Here is a 27,745-nt window from a genome sequence, read left to right as displayed (position 1 = left end):
GCGCTGCGAAGTATTGAGATTGGAGAAAATCCTTGCAAGGGAGGAGGGAAAAAAGCCTCTATCCTTGCTGATGCTATTTTAATTAAATAGTTGCTAGGTTACACATTGCAGAACGACAGAGGTAGGTGGTGTGGCACAGGCGTCTGGGCAAGGGGAGCAGTGTGTGTGAGACAGCACATGTCCCTGAACAATGAAAACACATCCCCCTTTCTTTTTCCACACCCCAATTTATAATAAGGATTTCAAATGCGAGACATATTGACATGAACTACAGTGAGAGCGATTTTACGCTCCCTAAAACTCTCTCCTTCGCCGTCTCCCCGTATCCGTCTGTCTTTTTCATTATTTTCTCACAGATCTGAAGACGGGTTGGTGGTGGGGGGGGGAAGCCCCTTTTCATCATGGTGACACTGCTTTTCACCTCCGCTGGTGACTGGTGCTCCCAGTGCACGCCGGGATCCCAGACATCGCAGAATGCCACGGGGCCCCGTGTGCCCTGGCAACTACCTCGGCTTTTTTTTTACTGCCTCCTCCCAAAACATCCTCGTGAATGTACAGACACACCTCCTCCAGTTTCTACCCCGAGCCTCCATCCAAAGCAGCTCTGGCCACACAGCAGCTCAGGCAGAGCTCTGATGGAGATGGACTGGAAGAGAGGGGAAGAGTTCCTTGATGCTGGAAATAAATCTGACAGGCCCCACCGGATGAGGCCGAGCCTAATCTTTTTTCACTGACTGAAGGGTGTGTGCATGTAGAGGAGTTTTGTCTTTTTTTTTTTTTTTTACCCAACATCACTTTCTTTATTTTCAACACCCCCTCTTCATCTCAGCCTTTCTTTTCTGTGGCAGTGCAGATAATGCCATAATTTACAGCCATGCATTGCAGAAGATGAATGATAGTTGCTTTTCTTGCTTGGGATGCATTCACCTTTACCAGATAATAGCCCTTTTGAGAGAATAATAAAAGGAAATGTCTTATTTTTATATTACGTTTTCATTCTAACGCTCGAGAAGTGAAATGTAATTTTCAATCTTTCATTTAAAAACAAAGTTGATGGTTATGAGTGCGCTCCTTTTTTCTTTAGATATTCCTCTTTCATATTCTTCAGTGGAATATTATAAAGGTAAAAAGTTTTTTTATGTTATTCAATCATTTAAAGTCTCTGGTGCATATAAGAGTATGCCTAAAAAGGGTAATTTTGCACACACACACAAATGTGTAATGCTTAGCAAAAGAATTAATACTTATGGAACATTTTTTATACTTCTCACATCACAACTACTATCTTTAGTAGAAAGTATATAATTTAGATTTTTTTGTGACAGACCAACACAAAGCAGTGGATAATTATGGAGAGGAAATAAAATGATATATATCTTTCAAGCTTTTTTTTTTTTTTTAAAAAAAAAGAAAAACAAAAAAGAAAACTCTCTGAAGTCAGCTAAAAAGACTGTCAGTATGAAGCCCTCAGTGGTTTGTTGGAGAACATTAGTGAACAAACAGCAGCATGAAGACAAACAAGTCAAGCTGTGGAGAAGTTCAATCCATTGTATGAAAATGGAAAGAATATGGCACAACTGCAAGCAAAGCTGCCCACCTAAGCTGAAAGTGTTTCCAGGGGGGCATAAAGCACTGAAATTCAGTACTGGAATAAAGCAGAAAGATTTGCCCTCTGCAGTTTTCCATAAGACACATAACAAAAAGACTAAAAATGAAACTGAATGAGCTCTAGTCAAATGAAACCAAAATTGAACATTTTGGTTTAGATGCAAAACGCTAAGTGTGGTAGAATGCTCATACCCTAAAAACACCATGCTAACTGTGAAACATAGTGGCATCGGCTTTATGCCTTTTTTCAGCGAGGACCAGGAAGCTGATCAGAGTTGATGGGAAAATGGATAAAGCTAGACAGAGGTCAGTGTTGCCAGAGTCTGCAAAAAACTCCAGACGATAGTGGATGGTCACCTTCAAGCAGAACTGCAATCTTAAAAATCCAGCTAAGGATAAAATCGAATGATTTTGATCAAAGCATGTCCATGAGTTAATGTGGCTTGGGCTGAACCACATTAAAAAATGATTTTTTACAGACACTCTGTTCAGTTTAAATGAACTTATTCTATGTTTTTTTTTAATGTGCAAAAATTCCAGTTCATAAATCTGCAAAACTGGACAATATTACCTGGAAGACATATTTACTTTATACTTTTATCACTCAAAACCACAACAAAATATGTTTAGGTTTGTGTGTGTAACATCAAAAAATGTGAAAAACCTTAAGGGTCATGAATGCTTTTGCAGCGATGTTAATTTACCAAAAAGCATCCAAACTTTAAATATAAAGAACATTAATCTGTCCTTGATGTATCTGACCCCCACCCCAAAAAACAATTTACACTTTCATGTCTTTCCAACAGAGAATGCTGCTGGAGGGAACGGACAATCAACATGTGTCTGCAGCGCGACAGGCTTGTTTCTGAGTGTCCAGGGTCAGCCTCCCAAGGGACCGCTCCAAAGGACTGCAGTGACCTGCCAACACTTCTCCCCTGACATGCTGCAGTGAGAGGTCAAAGACAATGTCTGAGGCGGCGGCGGATCAATGTGTGACCTTCTCACTTATAATCAGGATTAGGGCAATTGACCCATTCAGATTTTTTCTAATGTTCTGAAGATGATTTTATTTTTCAAGGAAATGTGATGCATTGCTTTGATGTAACGATAACTATTTAAGTTATATTAAAGAAGTAATTTGTTTCTTGTGAGGCAAGACCAAAGATATGAACAGAGGAAAACAAATATTGTAAATGTGTTCCTTTACCAATATCAACAAGGTAAAACTTTGTATGTAAACTAAGCTGATGAACTAATCTATCTAGATTTTTTTTAAAAATCAGCAGGTGGACAAATAAATTTAGCTGGTCTATAGAACTAAGATTAGTTTTATATGTGTTCTATTTCACAGTTTCCTGAGACACCTGACAACGTGAATAAATCAGAAACATCAGCTGGCTTTAAAGCTATGTGAACCAGAGGTTTAACTACTACATGAATGCAAGTTGCATTATTTTCCTAATAAGATATAACAGTGAAAATGAGCTCCAACAAGCTTGAAGCATGTAGAGGAGAGAAGTGGGGGAAAAAAGCAATTGCCAGTTCCACATTTTTCTTAAAGTGTATGAGTAGAACAATATGATTTTTAAAAAAAATATATATTTATTTTATTGATATTATATTGACATTGGAGATACCTAAAAAAGGAAACCCCCCTAAAAAGGCAACACTATGTGCACACTGCAGCACCTTTGTTCTAGTTTAAGTCCCGCATTCACTAAAGTGCCAAAAATCCTCCTAATGAACGGTCATCCGGAGTGCTGCATAAACGACAACAACATCACACAGCGTTCCATATCAAAAGATCCCATCTACTCTCATCCTTCCACTGGCTCAATCCGAGGCCCGTTCTCTGGACACATTATTACTGTCATCATTTTAACATGAAAGGGAGGAAACAAGTGCTGCACCACTACCAAGGAGACACCTTGATCCCAGAGCATTTGCATTCGCCACCTTGTTCCGCCTGATGTATGAACGAGTTAGCGCTGGGCTCTGTGATTGGCCGGCGCTGAAATGCAGAAGCAGGCACTATGCTAATGCTGCATATGTTGATACCCCTCCCCCCCTTCTTCCACACTGTGTCACACTCAGGCGGTGGCACTAGAGGGCAGTCCACCCTGTTGCTTTTTGTTGGGGAGGAGGCAGACACTGTTGGACTCACACTGAGGGAATGATCTTTTAAAATAATTTTGTCATTTTTGTCAATTCCATGAAAAATTAGCTAGGGATTTTTGGAAATCAGTGGTTTGACAATTACGTCTGGGCTGGACAGTTTATCCTCAGTCGAGCACTGGAATGGAAAACTCGTCAGTAGGTTTTCGTCAACTGGAAAACTTTGTTAGTTTATGCAATGTGAATATACATTGCAAGAACTAACAGAGGTGGGCAACAAGGATGCTTTCCAAAAGCTTTTAAAGACAACCTTTTATTTTAAAGAGATAGGACAATGCTCACACACACACACACACCCACACACACACACACACACACACGCACACGCACACACACACGCACACACACACACGCACACACACACACACACACACACACACACACACACACACACACACACACACACACACACACACACACACACACAGTTGGACTGTTGCTTTCTGTCTGTGGCGCAGTCATTCAGGAGGCTGCTAATTAAAGACACACAACAATGAAGCGTGGAAACCCCAAAGCAACAGTGTTAATCAGAGAAAAAAAAAAATCAATGTAAGAGCAGTAGTGATTAGAGTGAGGGCAGCCAGCCGTTTCAGCAGACCTCAGATTTGATCTAAGTGGCGATTTTAATACAGTTCATAAGGACTTCTTGTGCACTTCTTTCCCCGTCTGCCAGAAGCTGGTTGAGTCCGAGACAAATCCAGAAAGCTTTATTACTGGATGAGTTCTGGGAAAAAAGCGTTTGCTTCAACTTATTTGATGATATTAAATCATCATCAAACACTCTATTGTTTCAGATCATTGTAAAAATATTCTGCTGTTGACTTTGCGTCATAACTTCTGTTGCTCCCAACCATTCGAACACAAAACAAAGAATTTAATTACTGTTTTATATACGACATTGAAAACTTTTTTAAAAACATGTAGTCATGACATTTATTTTTAAGTTTGCATATAAAGCACTTGTCATTTTATATCAACACTACTCTAATACTTTCTACCTGTTGCCTATAGCTGGCATTACTACTTTCATTGATATCTCCAATGCCTCTTTGTTTAAAAATACTTCAACTTCTTTTAAAATTTTTAAACACATTTATCAGTTGACTATAATTATTTTTGATTTATTTTAGCAACCTGTGACAGAGTGCTGCCCTGTGTCTCTGCAAGCTTTTTCTCAGATCTCTGCAAAAATGACAAATAAAAACCTTGAACCTTCTATATTTTACCATTAAAGCGAAATGTCCACTGTGGATTTCTCACTTGTGTTTGTCATTCATTATTTAACATGAATCTGTTCCAAATGTGGTTTCTTTGTTACTCAGAGAAAGCGTGAATAATTTGAAAATTGTTTGACCTTCTAATCAAAACTTTGTCATGAAAAATATTTTTTCTATGCAGATTAAAAAGGTGGTGTTGAGGGATTTTGATGCGACTCACAATCTACATTTGTTCTAAAAAGCAAGTTTAAAATAACAAAAAAAAAAAACAACATACTTCACATCTGTAAACACACTTCAGTATTTTTGCACCGCCTTTGTATCTGCTTTGACGGTTTAGAAAAGAATATGATTGGATGTTTTATAAATAGGATAATTGCTATGATCTCAGTCATTCTGTAATTGACGTGCTATTATAAAAAAAAAAAAAAAAAAAAGCCTTTATCTATAAATCTTTTCACTTGCTTTTAATTGAAGGTATCAATGAAGAGAAAAAAAAAACACCTAAAACTAGGTTACAGGAGGTCAAGCAATGTAAAGTGCTCTCTTTTCGGCCATTCACGGGAGAAGGTCAGGTCAATCATGTAAGTATGGCAGCCGCTTCTCACAATCGACATCGGGATGGGTTAGCCCTTCTGTGCTAGACAGAAAGCCTGCTTTTGTAGCGTCGACCCCTTCAGAAGCTTCTCGGTTCTTCGGCTGTGTTGTGGCGACGGAGGGGTGGGGGTCTCTGCTCTACGAAGAGGGGCCCTCTGTGAAAAGGCCCCACTCAAGAGGAATAAAGGAGCCTCTCCAGTGGTTTGTTTTGGAGGCTGTCTTATTGATCTGTCTACCTATGAATGAATGCATTGGCCCAGTTTTCCCGCTCACAGCTACAATGGCACTCGGCCTGTATTAACTGCCCCGATGTTACTCCCAGAGAATGGCGCACATTGAGAGGAGTTTTGGGAACGTTTGTCGTTTCATCCCTGAATCCACAAACCGTTCCCCGGAGAATGGAGACGGTTAACAAGGAGAAGTAAATCAATGACCGCTGACTGCCAAAAATCAATATTACAGATTGAGCAAGAACGTGGAACGGTTCATACATACAAAAGACGCTGAACCACAACAGCCACTTCATTTTCCTAACTGAACATTAACTTGTTTGGGACCTTGGAGTTCTGTACTAAAAACTGGACTTTTAAGTACCATTATGTTATTCTCAACTCGGAGTAAAAATCTTTTCAGAATTTAGTTTTTCTCTTCCCTCCCCCTACTTTCCTTGTTGCTCATGAGCATGCTCATGGTCAAGATGTGCCTTAAAATAAATTGCTGTTCGAAACAATTAATAATCCAAAGAAAATGAATATTGGAGGTTTTTCCCTGCTTTTACCATCCTATGTTTTTAGCATAATAAACTCAAAGTTTCTGTCCATCCTGGTTTGTTAGTTCCAGGTATTTTAAACTATTTAATTATTGCTCTCGACTCTAGAACGTATGTAAGCGAGTAGTCATTCCCTTGTAGACGTTTAATAACTTAGAAAGATCAATACCAATTTGTCTTATTTGTAAAGCATGTTCTCTTGTCTTTCCCAGTTTGATAAGTAGCAATGTGACATGGACCTCTGTGTGTCTCTGCACTTGCATGCTATAATTGAAAAGGAAAGGCATTCCAAGGAACTTCCGATACACCAACAGTGCTTGGAGACATTAATTGTCACCTCTACCAAATAGTCTTAACATAATGTCATTTTTTTGGCAGTAGGAGAATCTTATGCGCAGACAATCTTGCTACTAAGCACAACGAGGAGGACAGCTAAGTGAGTTCAAACCCTACAAAGCTTAGAAAGTTGGAACAAAGAATCACATTTTGGGTCTTAAATCTGCATAACAACCCTACATAAAAACTGTGAGAAATAATGTAAAAAACATCCTACAGTGTTTCTAATACTGTAGGATTAGAAACACTAATCCTACAGTGTTTCTAACACAGTTAGGCTGTGTTGTACAGCCTAACTGTGTTGTACACAGTTAGGCTGTGTACAACACACACAGCCTAACTGTGTGTGTTGTACAGTTAGGCTGTACAACACACACAAAAAAGAAAAAAGGACAAAGTAAAGAACATAATTTATTTAAGACAAAATCTAAAGCAGAAATAAATACATGACAGAACAACATGTGTTATTTTAGTCTGTGAACCCAAAAATGAGTAATAAACACTTACAGTGGTAAAAAACTGAAAATATCAACATCTGTTCATCTGCACAGTGGATTCTGAAAATATCCAAAATATTATTTTCAATTACCCAGACCAGGCCATTAAATAAAAAGGCAATCTCTCACAGATTTGTCAAACACATAAAAAAAAAAATTTTTTAGCCATTGTGCAATTCAACAACAAAATGAACGGCTTACAATTCAAATTAGAAATGTTTTCAAGCATAAGCAAATAAATATAAAAAAAATTGATGAAAAAATAAATGATTACAACAAATATGATTAGGATGAGATTCAGATTAAACACATTTGACAAGGAATGAATTTGAAAATTGCAGGGAAGTGGGTGGAAGGGGGTTAAATCAACTCAAATCAATTTATTAAAACACAATCTAAAAATCAGGCAGGATTGATACATTCGCTATGTGCATATTTCCCATCGTTTCAAACAGACACAAACTAAAGCTAAGACTGAAAATCAGGATTTTAGAAATGTTGACATGGTGTTGTTGGAATATGTTGCTGTATACAAAACTGACGTCTGGAGTTCATAAACTCCAGCTGAACCAAAGAAAACTGTAATTTGAAATTAACCTGACACAATGTGCCCTACATTCCTAATAACACTGGGCAAGTGTGTTGGAAAAGTGAGTCAACAGCACGACGACTCCTTGTGCGCATATTTATACGTTCCTACCGACGTAGAACGATCCACAAAGACTCACTGAACACATGTAGTTCTTATGTGAACCGCAACTGCTAATTCCCAATGTACCAAGTCAGATCTACAGAAAAACTGAAGGCCGCAGAGCTGTAGTGTAGTTTCAGAGTAGCAGAAACAAAACCTTCAGCAACAAAGCACAGGGTTGTTGGGTGACAGGACCCTTACTTGGCACCATTTTAAAAACGTAGATTTTAAGAAAAGAAATCTGAAAATGCACAATTAAATGTACGAGATAAAAAAAAAAAGTGCCATCTTAACAGCAGCTGACTTCTCTTCATAACAATGCCCTTTGAGTATACAGCCGACGATCAGCAGTGAACACGTTACCAGCAGACAGACAGAGGGGCATAAGCTGTTACTCCGACTGAGCCCCACACATGCTGGCCTCCCGTAAAACATATTAGTCCTCTCACACGCCCACTAAAATGGCTCAAGTAAAACCATGAAGGTAACAAACTATAAACATGACAAACACACCAGAAATCCTTCCATTTTTAAATTCGACTTTGTCCTGTATGGCGAGCTCTAAGCACATCAACTTCAAGCTGAGGAGAAACCATCACGTCTCTCCGACTCTAGAAACCCGAGCAGGACTACAGTTTCCAAGCAGAAACTCACTGGTCCTTAATTCAACGTTTTAAGACTGTGTAAGACATTTCAGGTACAAAAAAACAACAAAAAAACAAACAAACCAAAAAAAACAAAAAAAAAAACAGGTTAATATTTCTAGTAAAACAAAACTTTAGGAGACTTAAGGAGTGAAGAACAACTCATAACCCCATTCTGTTTCCTTTTGGTCCCAACCTCCTTCCATTTCATAGCCATGTACTTAACCATAGAGCATTGGTTTGTTTCTTTAGGTAGTTAATTATCTGTATCATTGTAAAGAAAAATAAATGCTAAACAAATATGATTCAAATAAAACCCATTTTCCTAAGATTGTGGTTCAGATCCCTGTTTGGGTCATTTCAGTCTTATAAAATTTGACACTTTTTGACCCCGGATTAAACTGAAACTATGAGCAACCTCCAGCAGAAGGATAATTAATAGCCATTATAGTCATAACGCACATTCCTTACAGTAGTCTGCGAGTAGATTATAGGACACTTATTTAAAAACGCTGGTTGTCAAAGCAGGTACAAAATGTTCCGAAAGTGAACACAAACTGACGCATGGCGTTTACAAAACATCCCGAGGTAGACAACCAATTTTATTATCCAAAACAGATTGGGAACAAAGAGACCAAACCTACAAAAATAAGAACCGGTGAAGAGGAGAAATGACCTGTACCAGAGCAAGACGCAACCAAAAAGTGAACAAATCATGGTAGAAATCAGTTTCCAAACAAACACAAAACACAAAAATGATAAGGAAAAAGAAAACAGTCTGATTAGAATGATCCAGATATTCTGTGATTTAAATGTAGCTTCTTCACAATCCACCAACGGGTATTTCTGTGGGTGATTCACATTTCCTTCGACAACAATATTTCCAAATTCAACTCTAGACAAAAATTACAGTGAGTGGAAACTAAAAGAGGACCACTCGCCTATCTTTTTAATTAACACTTTTCTCTAAACATTATTGTTTATTTCATACAAGTGGTAGTTCTGTTGGCCAGTCCACTAAGACCTAAACAGATAGCTTCGAAACAATCAGCTAATGTCAAATATATTTGACTGTTCAAAAGATTTGACTCCCATTGTTATTCGTGAAAAGCCGAGTGTCAAAATAGATAATATTCTTACATTTAGCATTTGATAACTGATACATTTAGCGGCTGTTTATATTATACTTTTCAGTTAATTTACACATCAAAATAGCATTGAAGACAAATGATAGGTAATAATTTTGTAATTACTCTAATCAATATGTTTTAATTTCTTGGTAGAGGGGTAGCCTCAGGTTTCAGATTTTAAATAGATTATGCGTTTTATTCAAAATTTCAAGCTAAATCAGTAAAATTGTAGTAATTTTACTTTCATACCAGTAAAATCGATAAAATGTGCTACGATAAAAAGAATGACCTGGCGATCATTGAAATCAGAGACAATTTAAAGAAAATGGTAACATTTTAAAATTCGTACTCTAATTGACTTGTTGGAAAGCATTAAAGGAGCTGCATTATGTTTTTATTTATAGTTAAAGATATCTGAGAATGTTTGAGATTACCGAATAACGGTATGTAGCCCGCAGTCACTAAATGGCTTTAGTCACCCGTTTCTATGCAGAAAAGCAAAATTGCATGAAAGCCATTTTTCAATTTACTAATGACAATCTGAATCTCTGATTATTTTATTGTGTAAAATTCATAAATCTGTCTGTAGAGTTTTTATGTCACTTTGCCGATGACACTGATTTATTTACCTCTGTGTTTAATGGTGAGCCTCGTAAAGACTTAGAGCTTTTGCTGCTCGATTGAATAATAAAAAAAAAAAAACATCACTTCTATGCAAGTTAAATCAAATAAGAGTTCACAGTCATCTGTGGAGGAAGCACTGGGAGCAAAACCAAGAGCTCTGATGATATGATCAGTTGTTCTGAGATGGTCAGAGACATGGAGGTGACGGAGGAAGAGTTGTGGAGCAGAGTCACGAGTGGGCCTCTGTAGCCCCCCCAATAGGTCCTTTTCTGACCATGTCCAGAAAAGTAGGGGTTTAAATGCCACATTTGGGGACTGCTGCTGATGCTATGCCGCCATGAGATACTGATGGTAGAAGAGGCCAAAAAGAGAGGTGGAGAACAGGCAGGCAGCAATCCACCAGGTGAAGAAGGAGAACAGACCCCTGAAAAGTAACGGGCTAAAAACAGTCCGTAAGCCCCCAAGAGCCATTGAGAGTTGGGCCACAGATGCCCGGGCTCCGGTTTCCACCACTGTATCTGGTTTTAGAGGTGCTATTTGTTCTGTTCCGATAACAGAATCAGAGTTTATCTCATGGAGGCAAGGCAAGTCTTCTTCAGGATAGACCCACCAGGAGTGACCACCTAATGCAAGTGAAGAAAAAAAAAGGGGAAAAGAATGGCTTGATGTTATAGAAAGCAAAGACTATTCAACACAAAAGTAAAATACTAAGGAGTGACTCACCTAAAGTTTTTAGCAGCAAAGTTGTATGTAGCAGCATCACCAGTGGTGCCACATACTGTAGTGCGATTACGCACAAGTAGTAAAAAACACGTGCAATCTAGACAAAGAAGAATGGCATTAGTGCAGATTATAAAACAGTTGCAAGACAAGACATTTCCAAACATTCATCATGTGAATCCAACATCGTCACTGGCCGACTTTTTGAATTTCTGAATGGCTGGTTCTCCGTCAGGGCCAATCAAACTGAAAATTAGACCATTTTAGTTAGCAGTGAATTCTCTAAGTTTTCTTGGTATTTAAAATGATCTTAAAATAATAACTAAAAAGTAAGTTAGAACAATGGCAACAACAAATAATCTGATTAGTTAGTTCCTAAAACCGTAACGTGAGCAAAATTTAAAAAAAAAAATAGAATTTGAGGACAGTAGACATTAATCAACACATCGGTAACAGACCTCAATGCAAATTAGTGGAATTTAGAATAGTAGCATTTTTATATCTATAGTTATAAAGGAAAATGGCAAAACCATAATATTTGTAGATTTAAATCGAAGATATCACATAATACATGGCACAACCATTCAATTATCTACACTTTCAAAACTATTCTAAACTAAAGCTATAACTCTAGAAGACATGGCTGCTATTCAATATTTAATACTAAACAAGGTGCCAAGTTTAGAGTCTCTTAAATAGTACAATTTATGAAGAAAACAGCTGCAGTGTTGTGGTTTAAAAGAAGCAAAAACTATGAACAAAGTAGTTACCATCTTCTGCAGGTCAACCGTACTTATCCGTCCTGCTTCCTTCTTCATCTGGTCCACACCTTTCTGTGCCAGGTTGAGGTAGGCCTGCAGGTGATGTCTCATCATGGCGAGCCGGAGCACACACATCAGTATAATAACCCATAACCGCAACGAATCATACGTCTGCTCGCTCATCCTGGCATTAATGGGAAGGTGGAAATAAAGGTGGAGAAACAGGGGGGAAAAAAAAAAAGGCAGTTTTTTTCTGCTCCACAAACTTAACACATCGTGAAAGCACCAATCTGGGTGGTAAGCAGAGACACAGAGACAGAAAGAAATGACAAGGGGAGGAAAGAGAGCCACAAACAGCTCAGAAGAAAAAGCAAGAGAGGGTGAAATTGAGGTATAAAAAGGTGAAAAGGGGGTAGTGTAACATGAAATTAAACTTAATAAGGTTTGACCTTGATGCGCATAAAGGCCTATGTCAAAGGCAGAAGAAAGTTAGATACACGACAGACTTCAAACAACAAGTAGAGGATAACATCTTAGAATTAATGATGAGAGGGGAGTTAAAGAAAACAACTTTCTTTTTGCGGTGAAGACGATGTATATGTTGCCGTCACTTCTTCTATGAACTAAACACAGCGCTTCCTCTAACCCACTGTTGTAAACTTAAGTTTACTTTGGTTTTATTTCTTCTCTTTAAAACACAAAGGGAAGAGACTTTTCCCAGTCTGCTTGTTTGACTTATAAGTAGCTGATTAGTAAAAAAAAATCTAAATTAAAGTAGCTCATTTGCAGAGTGAGGAAATCATTTGTGTAATAATGCCAAACAAAGACATAGTTGAAGCTTAAAAATAGATCTTTAAACATTACTACGGTTTTATCGTTTTGCTTGATAAGCATCCATGTCCTCATGTTGTAGTTTAATAAAAAAAGTTTTAAAAAGTACAAAAAGACCCAACTTAAAACACGTAATCATGACAAAAAAATGTTAAACTGGTTTCTATGAGAACTGATGGACAAAATGATCTATCTGCAACTTGTCTTACTGTAGAATTATGACGTTCTTCTATTGCATTAGACTCTCTGCCACTAGGCTACTGCTGACACAGCATGGTGCTGATGTAGAACGGTTATGATGACAATCCATATGCTGGTTATTGTACTAACACAAAAAGCTGCTTATGGTGGAAAAATGACAAAAAGACAGCAAGTTCACAACATCTTTTATGTGTGATGTTGCTTTTTCAACAATATATAAACAGCCACCACTTTTAATAAATTAGCATATGGTGATAGAGCTACTTGGTCTATGTATTTGTGCTTTTTTTCAGAGAAATAAGGACATTTTTTCTACATTTATCATCATGAACCACATGATTAAAAAAATTGATTAACTAAAGCATCTTAAGTTTACATTTAAAAATAACTACAAGCTTCTTCTTTATGAGCAAAAACATATTTTTGCTCATACAAAAACTACATGAGAATTTCACATTTTCCAAAATGTCAAAGCACCACACAGTTAATATTATATTTATGAGGAAAAAAATGCTAGAGTATAGTATAGCATGGTGTACACAAAACTTTTACTTACAAAGGCACACTCTCTTTCCCAAGAGTGGGATTCAATAAGTAGTCCTTGGTAATGGGCTTTACCCACAGCAGGACCATGATGAGGGGGGAGAGGAAGTTGATATAAAGCAAAGTTCTGTGAAACAATAAAGAACAGAAGCAGAGGCAATTCAGTAAGCTTTACTCCAACATTTTCTAATCATTTTCACTTAAGCTAACCTGAAGTTATACATGTTTAACCCCGATGTGAAGTTAACAAGGACAGACTTTAGAAATGCAACCTTCCATGAAAGAGGTGACAATATTTACATGGCAAAAAAAAAAATTGAGGGCACTGGAAATAATCCCCTCTAGTTACAGGGTTTGCCAACGTAAGCTTATGGCACTTATGGAGGGAAATGGAAGAGGAAGCCATTTTGGAAAGGCTACTATGCCAAAGTGGATTATGTGAATGCAATGTGCTTTCTGCTCAGCACCTCCTATCATGGCCAGAGACATGCCACCCAGCGAGTTCTTATACAGAAAAACGACCAAACTGAAGATATCTTCATCTCAGTCACAGAGCGATCTCTTGTATCGCACATACCCAGAACAATATAAGACCTTTCTGCTTGACTGTTCAAAATATAATCATTTGATCCTTGGGGACTGAATGGGTGACCAGTCTGAACAGGATGTGTTTAAGGTCCAAGAAGAAAAAAAAAAAGAACAAGACTAGTCTAAAAAGCTTACACCAACATCAGCAAGAAAAAGATGTTTGCTTATGTGTGCCCTTCATGTTATTTTTGTCAACCAAATAAGTTCCACAGCTAAACAGGTGGTAGTGCTTAATGAATACATTTTATTCATTTTCAAATCCAAAAATATTAGACATGGATCTGATACATTACTTCTCTCTTTATTTTAACTTTATCGGAGGAAAGAAACACTTTTATTAGAATATAAGGCACCTAGCTCCTAGACCTACAACTAACCAAAATGTGGTCAACATCACGTGTAAAACTTGCATTTCAGTTCACTTTAGATTTGCCTAATTCAAGACAAAACACAGCAACAACAAAAAAAAAAAGAAAAAGAAGAAGAAATACTGGCACAGCATGGGCTCACCGTCTAATCTTCCTGCTGTTTGATTTCATTCGCCACAGAGTATAAGTGGGTCAATGCACCACAGAGAACTGCACCCGGTGTTTGGAGGCTTCTGGTATCCAGGCTCACATTTTACTGTGGCAAGTTTAGACTACTGCTAGCTCATTAGCTCCTCAGCGTTTCACTGTTTGTGCTTTGGAGGCTCAACAGATGTGTCATTCAGGTCACAAATAGTGCGGATCCAATCAATGTATATATACATATATTGATATAAAATAAATAATTTTCGTTTTTTAAATTTAACTGAACTTTTCTTTTTTTAAAGTGAATAAAGAATGGATAAGTAGGGTATTAAAACTGTCTATGAAGAGTAACTGAATGTTAAAGGAATACAAAAAAAATGTCTCCTAAAGCAGAGGGGTACAATGTTGCAAGACACTCACTGTGTAAATTTTGCTGTGGTTAGGTTAAGTGCATCTAGGTGCATTTGGGCCAAACGTAGGCCAGGGAACGTTAGAAATGCTCCAATCAGAGAGCAGAGCAGGGCCAGGATCAGCTTGAAGGTGAGCTTAGATATGGGGCCCCTGTGAAAGAGAAATGACACAAATGCAAATGAAAGGAAGTCCCAATTCAAAGAGGTCATCTTCCAAATGACCCTAATTTCAACAAACAGCAACATAGCTATGAAGAGAGAACTTGATTAGAGAGCAGCTGTACACAAGCACAGGTGCCGAGTACAGCCTTATCCATGAGTTAAATACCTGGCAACAATACGAAACTCCAGATTCTGAATATAATGTGAAAGTAGTAAGAAACGTATGTGGAACCAGTTCAAAACCATGTGCACACGGCTTGTTTAAAATTCATTTCAAGTCCGACATAGAACCAGATGAGAAATGCTGAATCAGGTTGCTTGGTCCACAATATTACAGGTGTGCAGAAAGATACATGTATAAGCATTTTTAAATGCTTAGGGATGGGGATGCTGACGTTGAACCAAACCCTGAACATCTGCCGAATACAAACGTCCTGAACAGAAGACAGATATTTACTGTCTGAAAAAAAAAAAAAAAAAAAAACTATTATAATGCAGCTGCATAATTTCAAGATTAGCTTTTTTGGAAAATTTGTGGTTAAAAAATATCTACGGTATACGTTTCAGAACTACGGCTAGAGTCCAAAGACATCACAGTAAAAAGAATATAAAAAAAAATCAAGTAGCCAAGTCATAGCTTTTCAGCACATTTTTTTATACCGTTTTATGAACATAAAAGCTTCCGTACAAACATCAGCTCACTACGCATTAATGATATTGGAACCAATGTGCACATCATCCTGTGTACTTTCAAAAAGAGTCAGAGGAGCTAAGTATAAACATAGTTCTGTTGAATTATTGCCAAGACACCATGGCATATTTCAAGAGATTGAGTAGAGCCCATGCTTCAATGGACCATCAGAATGGATTTAGGAGTTAAAGTGAGAGCTATGTAATTTTAGGGGAGCAGACAGACAGTAGTAAGGTTTTTGTTTTTACTATGATGTGGCATAAATACAGCAAATTCTACTACAATATTATACTTGTTTTTCATTAAAACACCCTTTGATCACAACTATGGGCACAATAAGCATAAAAAATATTTAATGTACTTACTGTGACTCTAAGCCCTGATGCTCCAGAAACTGTTGAGCACTGTCAGAAAAGTTTGCAAAACCTAAGAGTGAAGAAACAGTGACTTACCACAAGTGATAAAAAGTTGAAAAAGTGATTTGTGAGAGCGACGGTGGTGCACTGACCTGTCTCCAGACCAAATTCCAGGTAGTTTTCAGTAACAATGAGAATGATCATAGCTTTGACAAAAAAAAAGAAAGCAAATGTAATGCAGAGGGATCGCTCGCCTCCTTCCTCCAGCTTGAAGTAGTGGGCCGTGAGGGAAAAAAGGATTTTACTATGGAGAAAAAGTCAAGGAAATGAACTGAAATGATACTTAAGCACCTAAATAACTGTAATTTTTTAACTTACCAGTCCAGTTTAAAAAAAAATTCACAATTATATGCCTTATAGAGCCTTGCAAATATATTCACACACCTTAAACATTCTGTCACAAAACTACAAGCTTCAATATGTTACTTTGGAATTGTACATCATAGACCAAAGCAAAAACGAAGAAACTGGGGTGTGCATTTGTATATTTTTCTGTGTGAAATTTGGCCAAGGAGGAGAGCTTCTGTAAACACCAATGGCTGTAGATAGGTACCAACACCCCCAGCGGCCCCACTAAATCAGTCAACTGGGTTGTGAAAAAGGGGCCCTTCATTCTGCAGCACAGGCATAAAGTGCCACCAACTGACTGAGTCTGGTCAACAAAACGGGAACGACTGATCTGTTTGGTCAGTGGCAAGAATAAAATGTGTTATTTTACAATCATTCAACATAACAGAAAAGCAGGAGAAAGGTAAAGTCAATGATGTGACATATTACTTTTATTGTATTTGTGGTGTTTACTGTAGGAATAAACACCGTGGGTTTTAGCAGGACATCTGTTGGCACTCGTTCACATGAATTTCCAATTAAAAATGAGAAGCAGAACTGAGAGAATGATGCAAGGATACATGACAAAGGCGAGTACAAGTAGGCACCAGACCACACTGATGTTCATCTCTCCTGAGGGCTGGGCTACGCTGTAGTAAAGCTCTGTGATCAGATACACTGCAGTAGCTGCTACAGTGAAATCCACCAGCCACTGGAACTCAGGGAAGTAGTACAATGCTGAGGGGGAAAAGAAGACATTTAAAAGTTTTGATTATTAATAGAATAAGTAGAAACTTTAAAGACATTTTTAGAAAGAAGTCAGCTTGATTATCTCTCGGACTTAGAAATGTTTGGAAAAGTACCTAATGTGTCGACTTCTGTGATGCATTTTGTCTCCAGCTGCAGGTCTATGTCCTTTGGAACGGTTAGCGGTTTATTGTCTATGTGACCATTGTACTTCCTAGAGGGAAATAAGGGAGCAAAACACCAAAGTTCAGAGAAAAAGATGCACAGTTTTATAAGATATACAGATACACACATTGTGGCAGAACAATGTGTGTATTTGTATATTTGCGCCTTCAGTGCAAATATAAGAATTCAATTACCTCAGCATTATCTGTTCGAGAGAAATGTTTTAACTTTGAATTTATGAATTAAAATAAAAATGTTCTACTCTAACAAGCTCATAAAAAAAGGAACATAGTTAGCAGCCTCTCTTATGTTAACAAGGGGAGGCCAACACTAACAGCTGGAGAATAGAGACCTGCTGCTTATGTCCTGGATTCAGAAATACAATACCACCGTAAGACTCTAGCGCCAAACATGCCTGGGACAGATTTCTTCTACGAGACACCTGACAGAAAAAATGAGGATTAACTCCACCCCTGACTGAGGGAGTCACTCTGTTAACAAAGAGGACGGAGTTGCATGGAATGAGTTGAAAAGGATCGCGGTCCATTTTTTTTTCTTTAGGGAATTATTGAGCATGTGGTGCTAGAGAGACCTGACCTGACTCACACCGGGTCAGAGAAAAGCCTACAGAAACGTCTCAAGTTCAGATATAACATGTGGTATGGCAAGGATTAACTTGAAGATGAACCTTATTTACATACACACTTCAACGGGGGAGTACAAAGACAAACAGCTAAAGTTACAAGTTAGACATATGGTGTAACCTTTGTCAGCATCATTTTTAAGTTAAGCAAATTATGAGTTACAAAATAATCTTAAAGGAAAATCATTTTCCAGAATGATATTTGACCATTTTGAAGACAGATCAGTTCTTAGAAAAATAAAGTATTTTAAACCATCTTGTCTCAAAAATAGCATGAAATGTAGCAATCCCATCCCCTCCCCAGAAGAAGGACCTGCTTTTCTAGATACAAACAGGATGGATTGCTTTGAACTCTAATAAAGTGCCGTAAAGACACAAAACAAACTGTCTTCCATCGGATTTCAAACAGTCCTTAAAAACAAAACATCAAAATGTTTTTCTTGACATCACTTTGTTTTTTATCCAGCCAAATCATCTGCATTCTCCAAAAAGGAATACTTGTGTACTGTCCGTGTGTCTTTGCACTTCCAAAATTCCCCCAAAAATCGTCTAACCTGTCTTTCCTCTTCTGTCCCTTTTGTTTCCCAGCCAAGTTCCTCAACTCATCTTCCGTGGGGTGCTGATACCACCGCAAACTGCGAAGAAGATAAAAGGACAGAGACATTTTATCAAGCAGTGAATATGGCAGTAAAAAGGTACAAAAAGCAGATATTTTTGTGGAGATGGATAAGAAGAAACAGACTGAAGCTAAATTTACTCAAACTATGTGATTGCTGAGGTACAAAAAGAGCAAATAAATATGGATGTGGAGTACATCTTGGATTTAAGAAAACTATTATAGAAAGACTCAAATAGTAACCATGTATGAGTGCATAAAAGGTAATTTCTCCCACTGTTCTACACATTCGGCTCCCTTTAAATCCATCCTCACAGCTGTGTTTAAATCCCACTGACAACTTTAGACTGTAAGACAATTTCTTTTGCTCAATTTTCCTGTTAACAGCTTATTAAGTGTTATGTGTGTAGAAGTACATATTCACATGAAAAATGCCATTTCTAAAGAATATCTCTAAGCCACGTTTAGAGGCCCTGCTGTCCTTTACTTCTAATTTTCCATACTTTTCCAGACTTTCTTTATAATTTTGGTGCTCAGTCTTTAAACATGGACCCCCCGACTGATAAATGGACACATGGATGGACTGATTAAAAGATGAACAAATAGGTGCACAAGAACAGCAATATCAATGGACAAAGTGGCTGATGAGCTGATGGCCGACTCGAGTCATGGATGGGAGAAGTGATTGGATAAACAGAAGAATGGATGGATAGATGGGTAAACAATTGACAAATTGATGCATGGGCATCCAAGACACAGCTCTGTCAGGCCATGTGTCAAATCTGTACAGGTAAGTTTCAGCAAATCAAGAAAAATACAGTCCATAATTTCTTGAATATCACTCACACTATAAACACACTTTGTACACGTCACCCTGAAGCCTTCCAACAGAGAAAAATAGCTTTTTCTTCATGAACATTGGATGATACTCGAAAACCAAACTTAACTGAGAAGGGTCGATGACCACCATGTTGTGGAGCAGTGAAGGTGAACAAGAGCCTTCGGTGTGCATTACTATAATTAAATATTCCTGAAATACAGGCCTATTTTTGAGTTTTGTCAAGGTTCACGTTGTATTACCCATTCAGTCAAGATTTAGTAAGTCATGCTCAAAAATTTCACAGCACATTTATGCAAGCTTAAATTAGGCCTACTGAATGATGGCAGTAAGGAGAATACCATGATATAACTGGTTGTCAAGCCATCCTGACACACACTCTAGTATTGTCTTTGCCACATGTCTGCCACAGACAGTAAAAGAAATTGACAGAAACTTAGCCAGCTCGCTAACGCCATCATCAAGCAAGTTAATGTGGATAAAACTGTAAAAGTGACATATTGGACTATCCAGGATAGTAAACAAAGTAATAAATGTTTTTCAATTTTGACATGAAGGGGAAAACTAGAGACACACCAGCTTTTTTATTTGTGGTGTCTGAATGTTGTTTCTTTTAAAACTATTTTAAATGTACAAAGTGTTTAATTTTAATTGAGGTAAACTCTCATCAAATGGATCAGGCCTGGTAAAAATGATAATATGTTACCTGCCACTGCACAGGAGCCATCTTGCGAAGGAATAATGAGGTAAAATTTTCTGAATTACACTGGCCATTACCATGGTAACCACCAGCTGCACACCAAACAAAGCCTGTGAGAAAAGACAGTAAATACACTTAGTTATTAATTCAAATGATAACAAACATGAACTATCCTCTAAAGAAAAAGTCACAACTTTTAAAAGTTATTCAGGTCTTTCGGTGTTGTCATTCTCAAAAATACACTTAACACACAAAGGGCTTAAAAAACAGCAACCACAAAAGTAAAACCAAAGCCAAACACAATGAAAAAACAACAAAATTGTTTGAGAGGTTATTCATCTGTTTTTTTTTCCTCTCAATTTACACCCAATAGACTGATTTACAATGTATTTAAAGAGTGTTATTGAATCTGTCTTCAATGTAAAAGAGTCCAGATAAGATTTGACCAAATGATTTCAGATGTCGAGCTGTAGATAATGAACATTTTTGTAAAATGATAAATTAGCTGTTTAAACTAAGTGAGGGATGTCTTCAGTGTTTTCAGAGTACATGACTGCCGTGAGCAGTTTTTGTTCATCCACCATCAACATAGCAAGGCAAATTGAGAACTACTTCTTTTTTTACTTCAAAATATAACTCACAAGTACAGACACAAGTTGTTGCATTATGTCTACAGCAGATAAAATTAGCAGACCCTACTTTCTGCTGACCGCAACTTCACAAGACGGTCTTCACTTCGACGAGAAATATAGTGGAGCTTTAATATCATGAGGTCTTGTGCCACAGAAATTCTTGCTAATTTGTCAGTTTTTTTAAGGCACCAGTGTTGATGTGACATTTCCCTTACTTCTCTTTATCGAGCTAGAGAATTAAAGTAACAGGTCTGGACAGAAAGTTGAAGACATTCAAGAATATGTTTCAGTAGCCTAAACAACAGCAAACCTCAGGTCTACAGTTTTCCGCAAAAGGTACTAAAATGACCAACCTTCAGTTAATTTTCAAATCCAAATCATGCAGAGACTAAAACGAAGGAGCAAGTGGAAATTATTCCGCTTTTCTATAGCAAAAACACTTGATTCTTTAATACATTTACTTGTATAAGGCCGTGGAGATGCTTGTCAGGAGTGACTACTGTTATCTTAAATACCACATCAATTTAGCTGCTCAAGTGCAGAATTGTTTTTTTTACCATTACGCCGATTATTATATGCCCAGAAATGTCACACTCCTGGTACTAATGCATCTAAATGCATAATTTTGCTTCTTTGTCAAGCTTAAACTTACTGAGCTTATGGAAGAAAGATGACAAGACCCGAAACAGTAACTGTTAACAAAATCATGCCAAAAAAACTTCCCAAAATGCAGCAGTCTAAACTAACAAAACCAGATTTCACAAAACAGAATAACAAAGATGACAGGGAGACTAAAGAAGATCCTTCAAACATGGTTTACAATAGCATCAAAGCGGCTTCACGTTTCATAATACATAAGTGTTGCATTTTCAGAAAATTTAAAGTCTCACTAAATTTTTCCCATCAAACTATTGTGTGGCACATGTTTCAAAATGTCTCTTGGCCAGACACAGCTTTTATGGTTGTTATCCAAAGATTTAGCAACAAAAGGGGCTCAATTCCAACCCAGAACCCTCAGATCAATATTCACTTAGGTTTAAGAGGCCAGAATCATTCCCATCAAGCTGTGCTTTTATCCAGCCGCTGTTGGCTCAGATCTGTTGGTGGGTTTCTCTTTGGCAATCGGTAGGAATCATTTATATCTTTTCCTGCACGCACTTCAGCAAAAAGACCAATTAATCTATGATAAAATGTTTTCCTTTTCAAGGGGGTGTCCTACGGCTGCAGTGCTTGAACTAGAGCCAGTTAAACTACGCTTAGGAAACCCATTATCTGAAAAATCCTGTTGCTTCAGCGTTTTCTTCACATCATGACCACACCCTGTAATTTTAAGTAAATAAGTTCCTTTCAAATAATTCAGATATCCTCTGTAGTATTAACTACAAAGCTGGGTTTCAGAATAAGACCTTTTCGTCATCTCTAGCTCAGTGGTGACATTAAGGATCCTTGTTACTTTTTCTGTATTTATGCCTCATTTACTGCAGTAGGTAGCCAGGTAGACCTCTTTATCAGAAAATCAACATACAGTAAAAGAAATATGTTGCATTCTTTGTTTCCAGTGATCTGAAAACCCAAACCCGTCATTACTTATTTGCCTCTAAGGTAGGAGTGAATAACAAACATAAGGGATACAGTGAAAACCCAGCGCACAGAATAATCTGAGTAATACTTTAGAACAATACCAGTGTGGTACAGAAGGTGACAAATATATTGAGGACATAAAAGTGTGAGTTATATGCACTCAACTAAATTTTGTAATGGTCATAGGGAGCCCCAGTGTAGTCCAGCAAGGGGTGAGCGCCAAAACATGGAGTCAATGCATCTCCAAACATACTGCAGGAGAGGGCGGGAGCAATTTATGTTGCAGTTATACTCACTCATACTTGACGCGTGACCAAACACAACCTGTCTGAGTCGAGACATTTCTTCATCAGAGTAATGGTCATGCTATATAGGTCAAAAGAAGACAGTCTTCCTCGGGCGAATGCTGACCATTCTCTGTGGGGACCTGCAAGGATCTCAGGCCTAGGGGAAATTGACCCAGCATGTACTCCCTTATCTTGCCCAGTCCGCTTGACCCCCTCCACACGACAACCAAATGAAATCTGTGGGGGGTGGGGTTGTTGGAGCTGCAGTGATAACCACCATCTATAAGTGCTGGATGGAAGTAACTTTGTAAGCTGTAAAACATGTATTGACGGACAGCTGTCCAGCGTCATTCAGCTCCACTTCTCCTGGGTTTACAGATGATCATCAAATATCAGGGTAAAAATGAAGGAGACCGCTAACCGCTGTTGCCCAAACTCCTGTCAAATTCTGTGACAAATTATGTTATATTTACCCCACATCTAGTCACCTCCTTGCATTTTTTTTTAAATAGCGGAGACCTTTACTACAGCTAACTGATGTCTGTATTCAAATGTCTGCCATGCACAGTGCCATGCAAACATATTCATACACTTTCACTGTACTTCTGTGGATAATTGGTTGCACTCAATTTCAGTTATAGGTATTAGCGTAAAAAGGTTGAAGAGAATTGATGGCAAGGTCTTAAATGGATGTTTTACAGAAACTATACAAAATACTAAAAACTAAAATTGAAACTGTTCTAACTTAGGTCGGAGTTAAATTTTTTTTACGTTTTGCTTATTTTGTTTTTCCATTATGGATTCTGTTCTAAGAATATAAGGAATCAAAATAATACCTGCAGCAGATGGGTATCCTTGCATTCGGTTTGTTAAAACAGATTAGTTTTGAAACTAACAGTTTGCTCAAGAAAAGCTCAAGAGCACATCAGATTCCTGTCATATTAAAACTTCAACGTTTTACAGCAGTTCACACAAACTCTACAATCTAAATCTTTACATCACGGTAACATTTGCAACACAAATCAGTGATTATATTTATCTGTAACAATGACTTTCCCATGCTATATATGTGCTGCATCTGTACTGCAAGGCATATAAAGAAAGTTTTCTCAAGTGTGGAGAACAACAAGTTCAAGGTTTCCCCCCCAGAAAACTTGCTCAGGTTGGGTGCCAGGGCAGTTATTCATCCAGAAGCCTGTTGTGTTCATAAGTTCAAAAATGTTTAAAGTTGGCAGGAAATTTGAAAATATAACTTGATAATTATGTGTTATTGAAATATTGAAGATTAATACCGAAACACCAACTATAAAGTCTTAAAAAAATGCAAACATTTTAAAAAGACTAAGCAGTGCAAAGCTTGGTGGGGGCACAAGTAAAACCTGGTGGCCCGCCAGGCTTATAATTCACTGAGTTTGATGATGATTTGTTTATTGGTTCAACACAGAGGTCCGACATAAAGATGAGCAAATGACCCTAATGAATGAAGTAAGACATGTTATCCATCTACTGCATTTTCCACTGAAGAAATGTTGGCAAAACATTTAGACAATAATTTGATTGACTAAATAATACAGGTTTTTTATTATTATCATTTTAAGCTCTTCCATAGGAGATGTAGTTTTATATCAATAAGCGTTCATATATCAAAATGTATAGAGAGTTAGTGAAGGCATTTTGGAATTAAATTAAAAAAATTGTGGATAGATTAGTCATGCAATAAATATAATAAAGATAAACAGTATCTCTAAATTATTGAAATAATATATAATTAAACATTATGGCAAATGTGCACACGCAAGCTTTTTGTCATCCAATTTAAACTGCGAAATGCAACGTTTGACTAAAAGGTTTGGAATAATTATAAGACTAAGTACAATGTGACAAAAGCATTATTTGTTGCTACCTGATAAATGAGTGTTTAATCTATTTAGGAACTTATAAATCAGATTGTAGCAATTATTGGAGCACAAAAGACAACTGTTGATAAGAGTTTTTAAAAATTTTCCATTTCAAATTCCATACTTCTAGACACAAACTTTAATGGCTCTCAACTCTTTTCTTATCTAGCAATAAAGTATAATATGAAACTTGACTATGAATTTACGCAGATATCTTCACAGTAGTAAGACTGAACTGTAAACATCAATGTCTGTAAGGAGAAAAACATAGAAAGCAAATAAAGAATGGGTGGATTTAAAACTCAAGGACAGAAAGATGATTGGGATAAGTGATGATTACTGTATACTACATTTAGCTGATGGGTTAGCTTAAACTCTTCTTTCCTATGCTTATTCAGACTTGGAAAATATCTAAATCAGCCTTATGTTGGTCTGTGATTACAAACATAAGGGTAATGAAAGGATTAGTCAAGTCTGTGAGTTCTCCTTTTTATTTGAGATTAATAGAAAGTGTATCTAAAAGTCAAGTCACTGTTGCTTTTGTTTTATATGCAACTATCCCATAGCATATCTCTCATTGATACTTATGCCATAAAAGAATTTTGAACTTCTTTTCAAAAGATAAAAAAAACATATCACAGAACTACTAAAGGTTTTTTTTATGACCAAATTATTTATACTTGCTTTAATAACTATGTTTGTATGCAAGTAAAGATAAATTGGGTAAGTTGTTCTATTTAAATATCCGTCACAGGTTTAGAAATAAATGACACCAAAGTTAGGTGGGTCAAATGATCCTGACAGTCTACCTGAGGGCGTCCTGAGGTCAAACCGTGCAGGTCAGATGAATCAACACAACCTTCACTACACGGCTTTAACCTCAGTTACAGGCTAAATGTTTACCACTAAGTTGGTTTTGTTCTTGCCATATTAATAGTCATATCTTATTTTTTTAAATTCTGATTATTGGCTAAAAATATGTCTTTCCATTAACGTGGGCTCCTTAACTGGAAGCTATTTCCATGTTAGCTAACTATAATTAGCAAGCTAAGAGGTATATTGATATGCTGGTTTAAGTGTAACAAATGTACCGCCACAGGAGTATAAACGAAGCCTGCCTTGAAACAAAAATGTTTCTTAGCCATAACAAACCAACGCATAACTTATTGACACCTAGAACAAACTGATAAAGCAACAGATGCAGACACCTGCTATGGCTAACAGGCTGTGCTAAAATGACACCACTTCTTTCACAAATATAATAGCTAACATAAACGAAACGGCAAAACGACTGCAAATATCTCAATATAATAGAAATATGTCCATTTGATATATCATCAGTGAACCACGACAGATACGAAAGAGCATTGCGTTCAGGTGCTTGCTGACATACTCACCATGTTGAAGTGCTGCTAAAGCGGACTCTACCCCAGCAACACACAGCGCCCCTACTCCGAAATCAAGTAGCAAGGAGCACATAAGCCCTTCTTGCGATGGCTGTGCACAGAAATGAACAGTCTCCTACCAAAACAAAATGTATCTCTCTATCTCTACAAATTCAGGCTACATCGTTAGAAAAATCAATGGATTCAACCTCCCCCCTCAAGTATTTTCAACTGCAGTAGAGGTCACACTGAAACTCTGGGTGAGAAGGAGTCCTCAAATTTGCCTGTGTGAAAAAGCGCTACTCGAGACAACAACAACGGTATTCCCACCTCATTAAGGTACTACAATCTCTTACTATGTAAGAAATCTTTGGATACTTTTAATACACAATTGTGTATTTTATTTAATCAAAAGTATTATTTGTGCTATTTAATACAGGCGTGAGCGAGATGACTGTGGTGATTCAGTAGGACCGCCTAAGTCAGGAAGGACCAACAAATCATTAGCACACGTGACATATTTGTAGTTGTTTCTAGGCATAACAGAGGAGACAGTGTATTATGCGCTATTTAAAAGAAACAAAATCTCCAAGTGTGTCCAGTTATTTTAGATTACCAGGACACAGTGAACTACGTTACTATTTTAAACTGGTGCAGAGATACCCCAAGCTGATTTTACACTGTAAAATAGCTCTTAGAATTATGACTGAGTAACAGTGATTCTTGAGAATAGGGACAAAACGGGTCCTATGGATAAAGCACAAAATTTGAATAAAATATACACAAACTATAATTTTTTCAAATATTTGACTAAACTAACCTGGGTCATGTGAGCACAACAATGTATATTTTCCTGGTGTTTGGAGAATATTTTTTTATTTTAAACATTGTAGTAAGTGGATGGTGTCTTTAAAATCCCTTGTCCTGGAGCAGAACTCAATACATTATAATAGTTTAAAACAATTAAAGGAATACTAAGATTATTATTATTATTATGACCATTAAGTATAAGTATTCATATAAATAATTATAAAAGAATCAATAAATTGAATTGAAAATTATTTTTATATATTTTCCAACTCCATTGAAATTTGTCCCTAGTTTTTGTCAACACCTTCAGACATAAAAAGAATGTAAGACAATCTGGCATTATTGGGGGGCACCAGAACGTCTGAGGACCCCATGACCTCTTCCTTTCTCTTCCTTTACTAAGAGGGCTAGTTAGCTCTGGTTAGCTTATGTTATTTAGTTTTTTCTTCTTTTTATTCCTAAGTTGCTCATCACAACCATGATGTGTCAATTCCATAACTGACAATTTACAAAACTTTGATGACACTTTGTGAAATAAATGCTTAATTTTAGTATACTGTAAAAATTTCATGGACCTGATGAGCTACAAAATGGCCTCCTTCATAATAAAATCATATAAATTGAGGTAGTTTGGCATTTCGTCAACTCCGTCAGATGTCAACTCCATCAGAGTTTTTGTGACTCTTTCAGTGAAATTGTTGTCAAATCTAACTTAAATGTACAATTAATTCATTTTAATGTATTTTACATAAATTGCATTACTTCACATGTATCAAATATTTCTTTTTACTCACTAGTTTGTCACCACCTTCAGTTCTGCGTCAACTCCATCATGCACTGTCAGATGGACTTTTTGTTGTTTTTTGTTTTAAATAATATTTCTTTTGTTTCTTCAGAAGCATTTATCTGTAAAAATGAGTAAAAATATCACTAAAAGGGTCATTAAAAATTTATTTTATATTTATTTTAGTCAGATGGTGAAGACAAAGTTCT

General features: G+C 37.1%; 1 protein-coding gene and 1 long non-coding RNA gene across 3 annotated transcripts in view; one reads left to right on the top strand and one right to left on the bottom strand.

Moving 5' to 3' along the window:
* LOC108166550 (uncharacterized) overlaps window positions 1–5,033 on the top strand; it is a 42,200-nt gene extending 37,167 nt beyond the window's left edge. Inside the window, exon 2 of the long non-coding RNA XR_001776901.2 lies at window positions 2,415–5,033. This is a non-coding gene — a long non-coding RNA (uncharacterized LOC108166550). The remainder of the gene's footprint in view (window positions 1–2,414) is intronic.
* Window positions 5,034–7,100: 2,067 nt separating this feature from the next.
* tmem161b (transmembrane protein 161B) lies at window positions 7,101–26,209 on the bottom strand. Of its 2 annotated transcripts, XM_008418891.3 has the most exons (12): window positions 25,955–26,208; window positions 20,166–20,269; window positions 18,560–18,640; window positions 17,314–17,411; window positions 17,032–17,188; window positions 16,216–16,367; window positions 16,073–16,133; window positions 14,865–15,005; window positions 13,358–13,471; window positions 11,779–11,953; window positions 11,012–11,108; window positions 7,101–10,911 (listed from the first exon to the last, which is right to left on the bottom strand). In XM_008418891.3, exons 1-12 carry the CDS (start codon window positions 25,955–25,957, stop codon window positions 10,616–10,618), a joined length of 1,479 nt encoding a protein of 492 aa, XP_008417113.1. In that variant the 5' UTR covers window positions 25,958–26,208; the 3' UTR covers window positions 7,101–10,615. The 2 variants fall into 2 exon arrangements, with proteins under 2 accessions (XP_008417113.1, XP_081466739.1); XM_081610613.1 differs by lacking the exon at window positions 14,865–15,005 and having other exon boundaries at window positions 25,955–26,209.
* Between the last annotated feature and the right edge of the window lie 1,536 nt (window positions 26,210–27,745).

This window comes from Poecilia reticulata, chromosome 9, assembly GCF_904066995.2.
Source record: "Poecilia reticulata chromosome 9, P_reticulata-male-v2, whole genome shotgun sequence".
Classification (NCBI taxonomy): domain Eukaryota; kingdom Metazoa; phylum Chordata; class Actinopteri; order Cyprinodontiformes; family Poeciliidae; genus Poecilia; species Poecilia reticulata.
This window is presented reverse-complemented; position numbering and strand designations above follow the sequence as displayed.

Bases quoted from the DNA above. Each gene is read 5' to 3' on its own strand.
- tmem161b (XM_008418891.3), bottom strand. The intron at 17,189-17,313 runs GTACTTTTCCAA...TTTCCCCCTCAG, and splicing joins CACAGAAGTCGACACATTAG to CATTGTACTACTTCCCTGAG. The intron at 13,472-14,864 runs GTGAGTGTCTTG...ATTGTTTCACAG, and splicing joins ACCACAGCAAAATTTACACA to AACTTTGCTTTATATCAACT.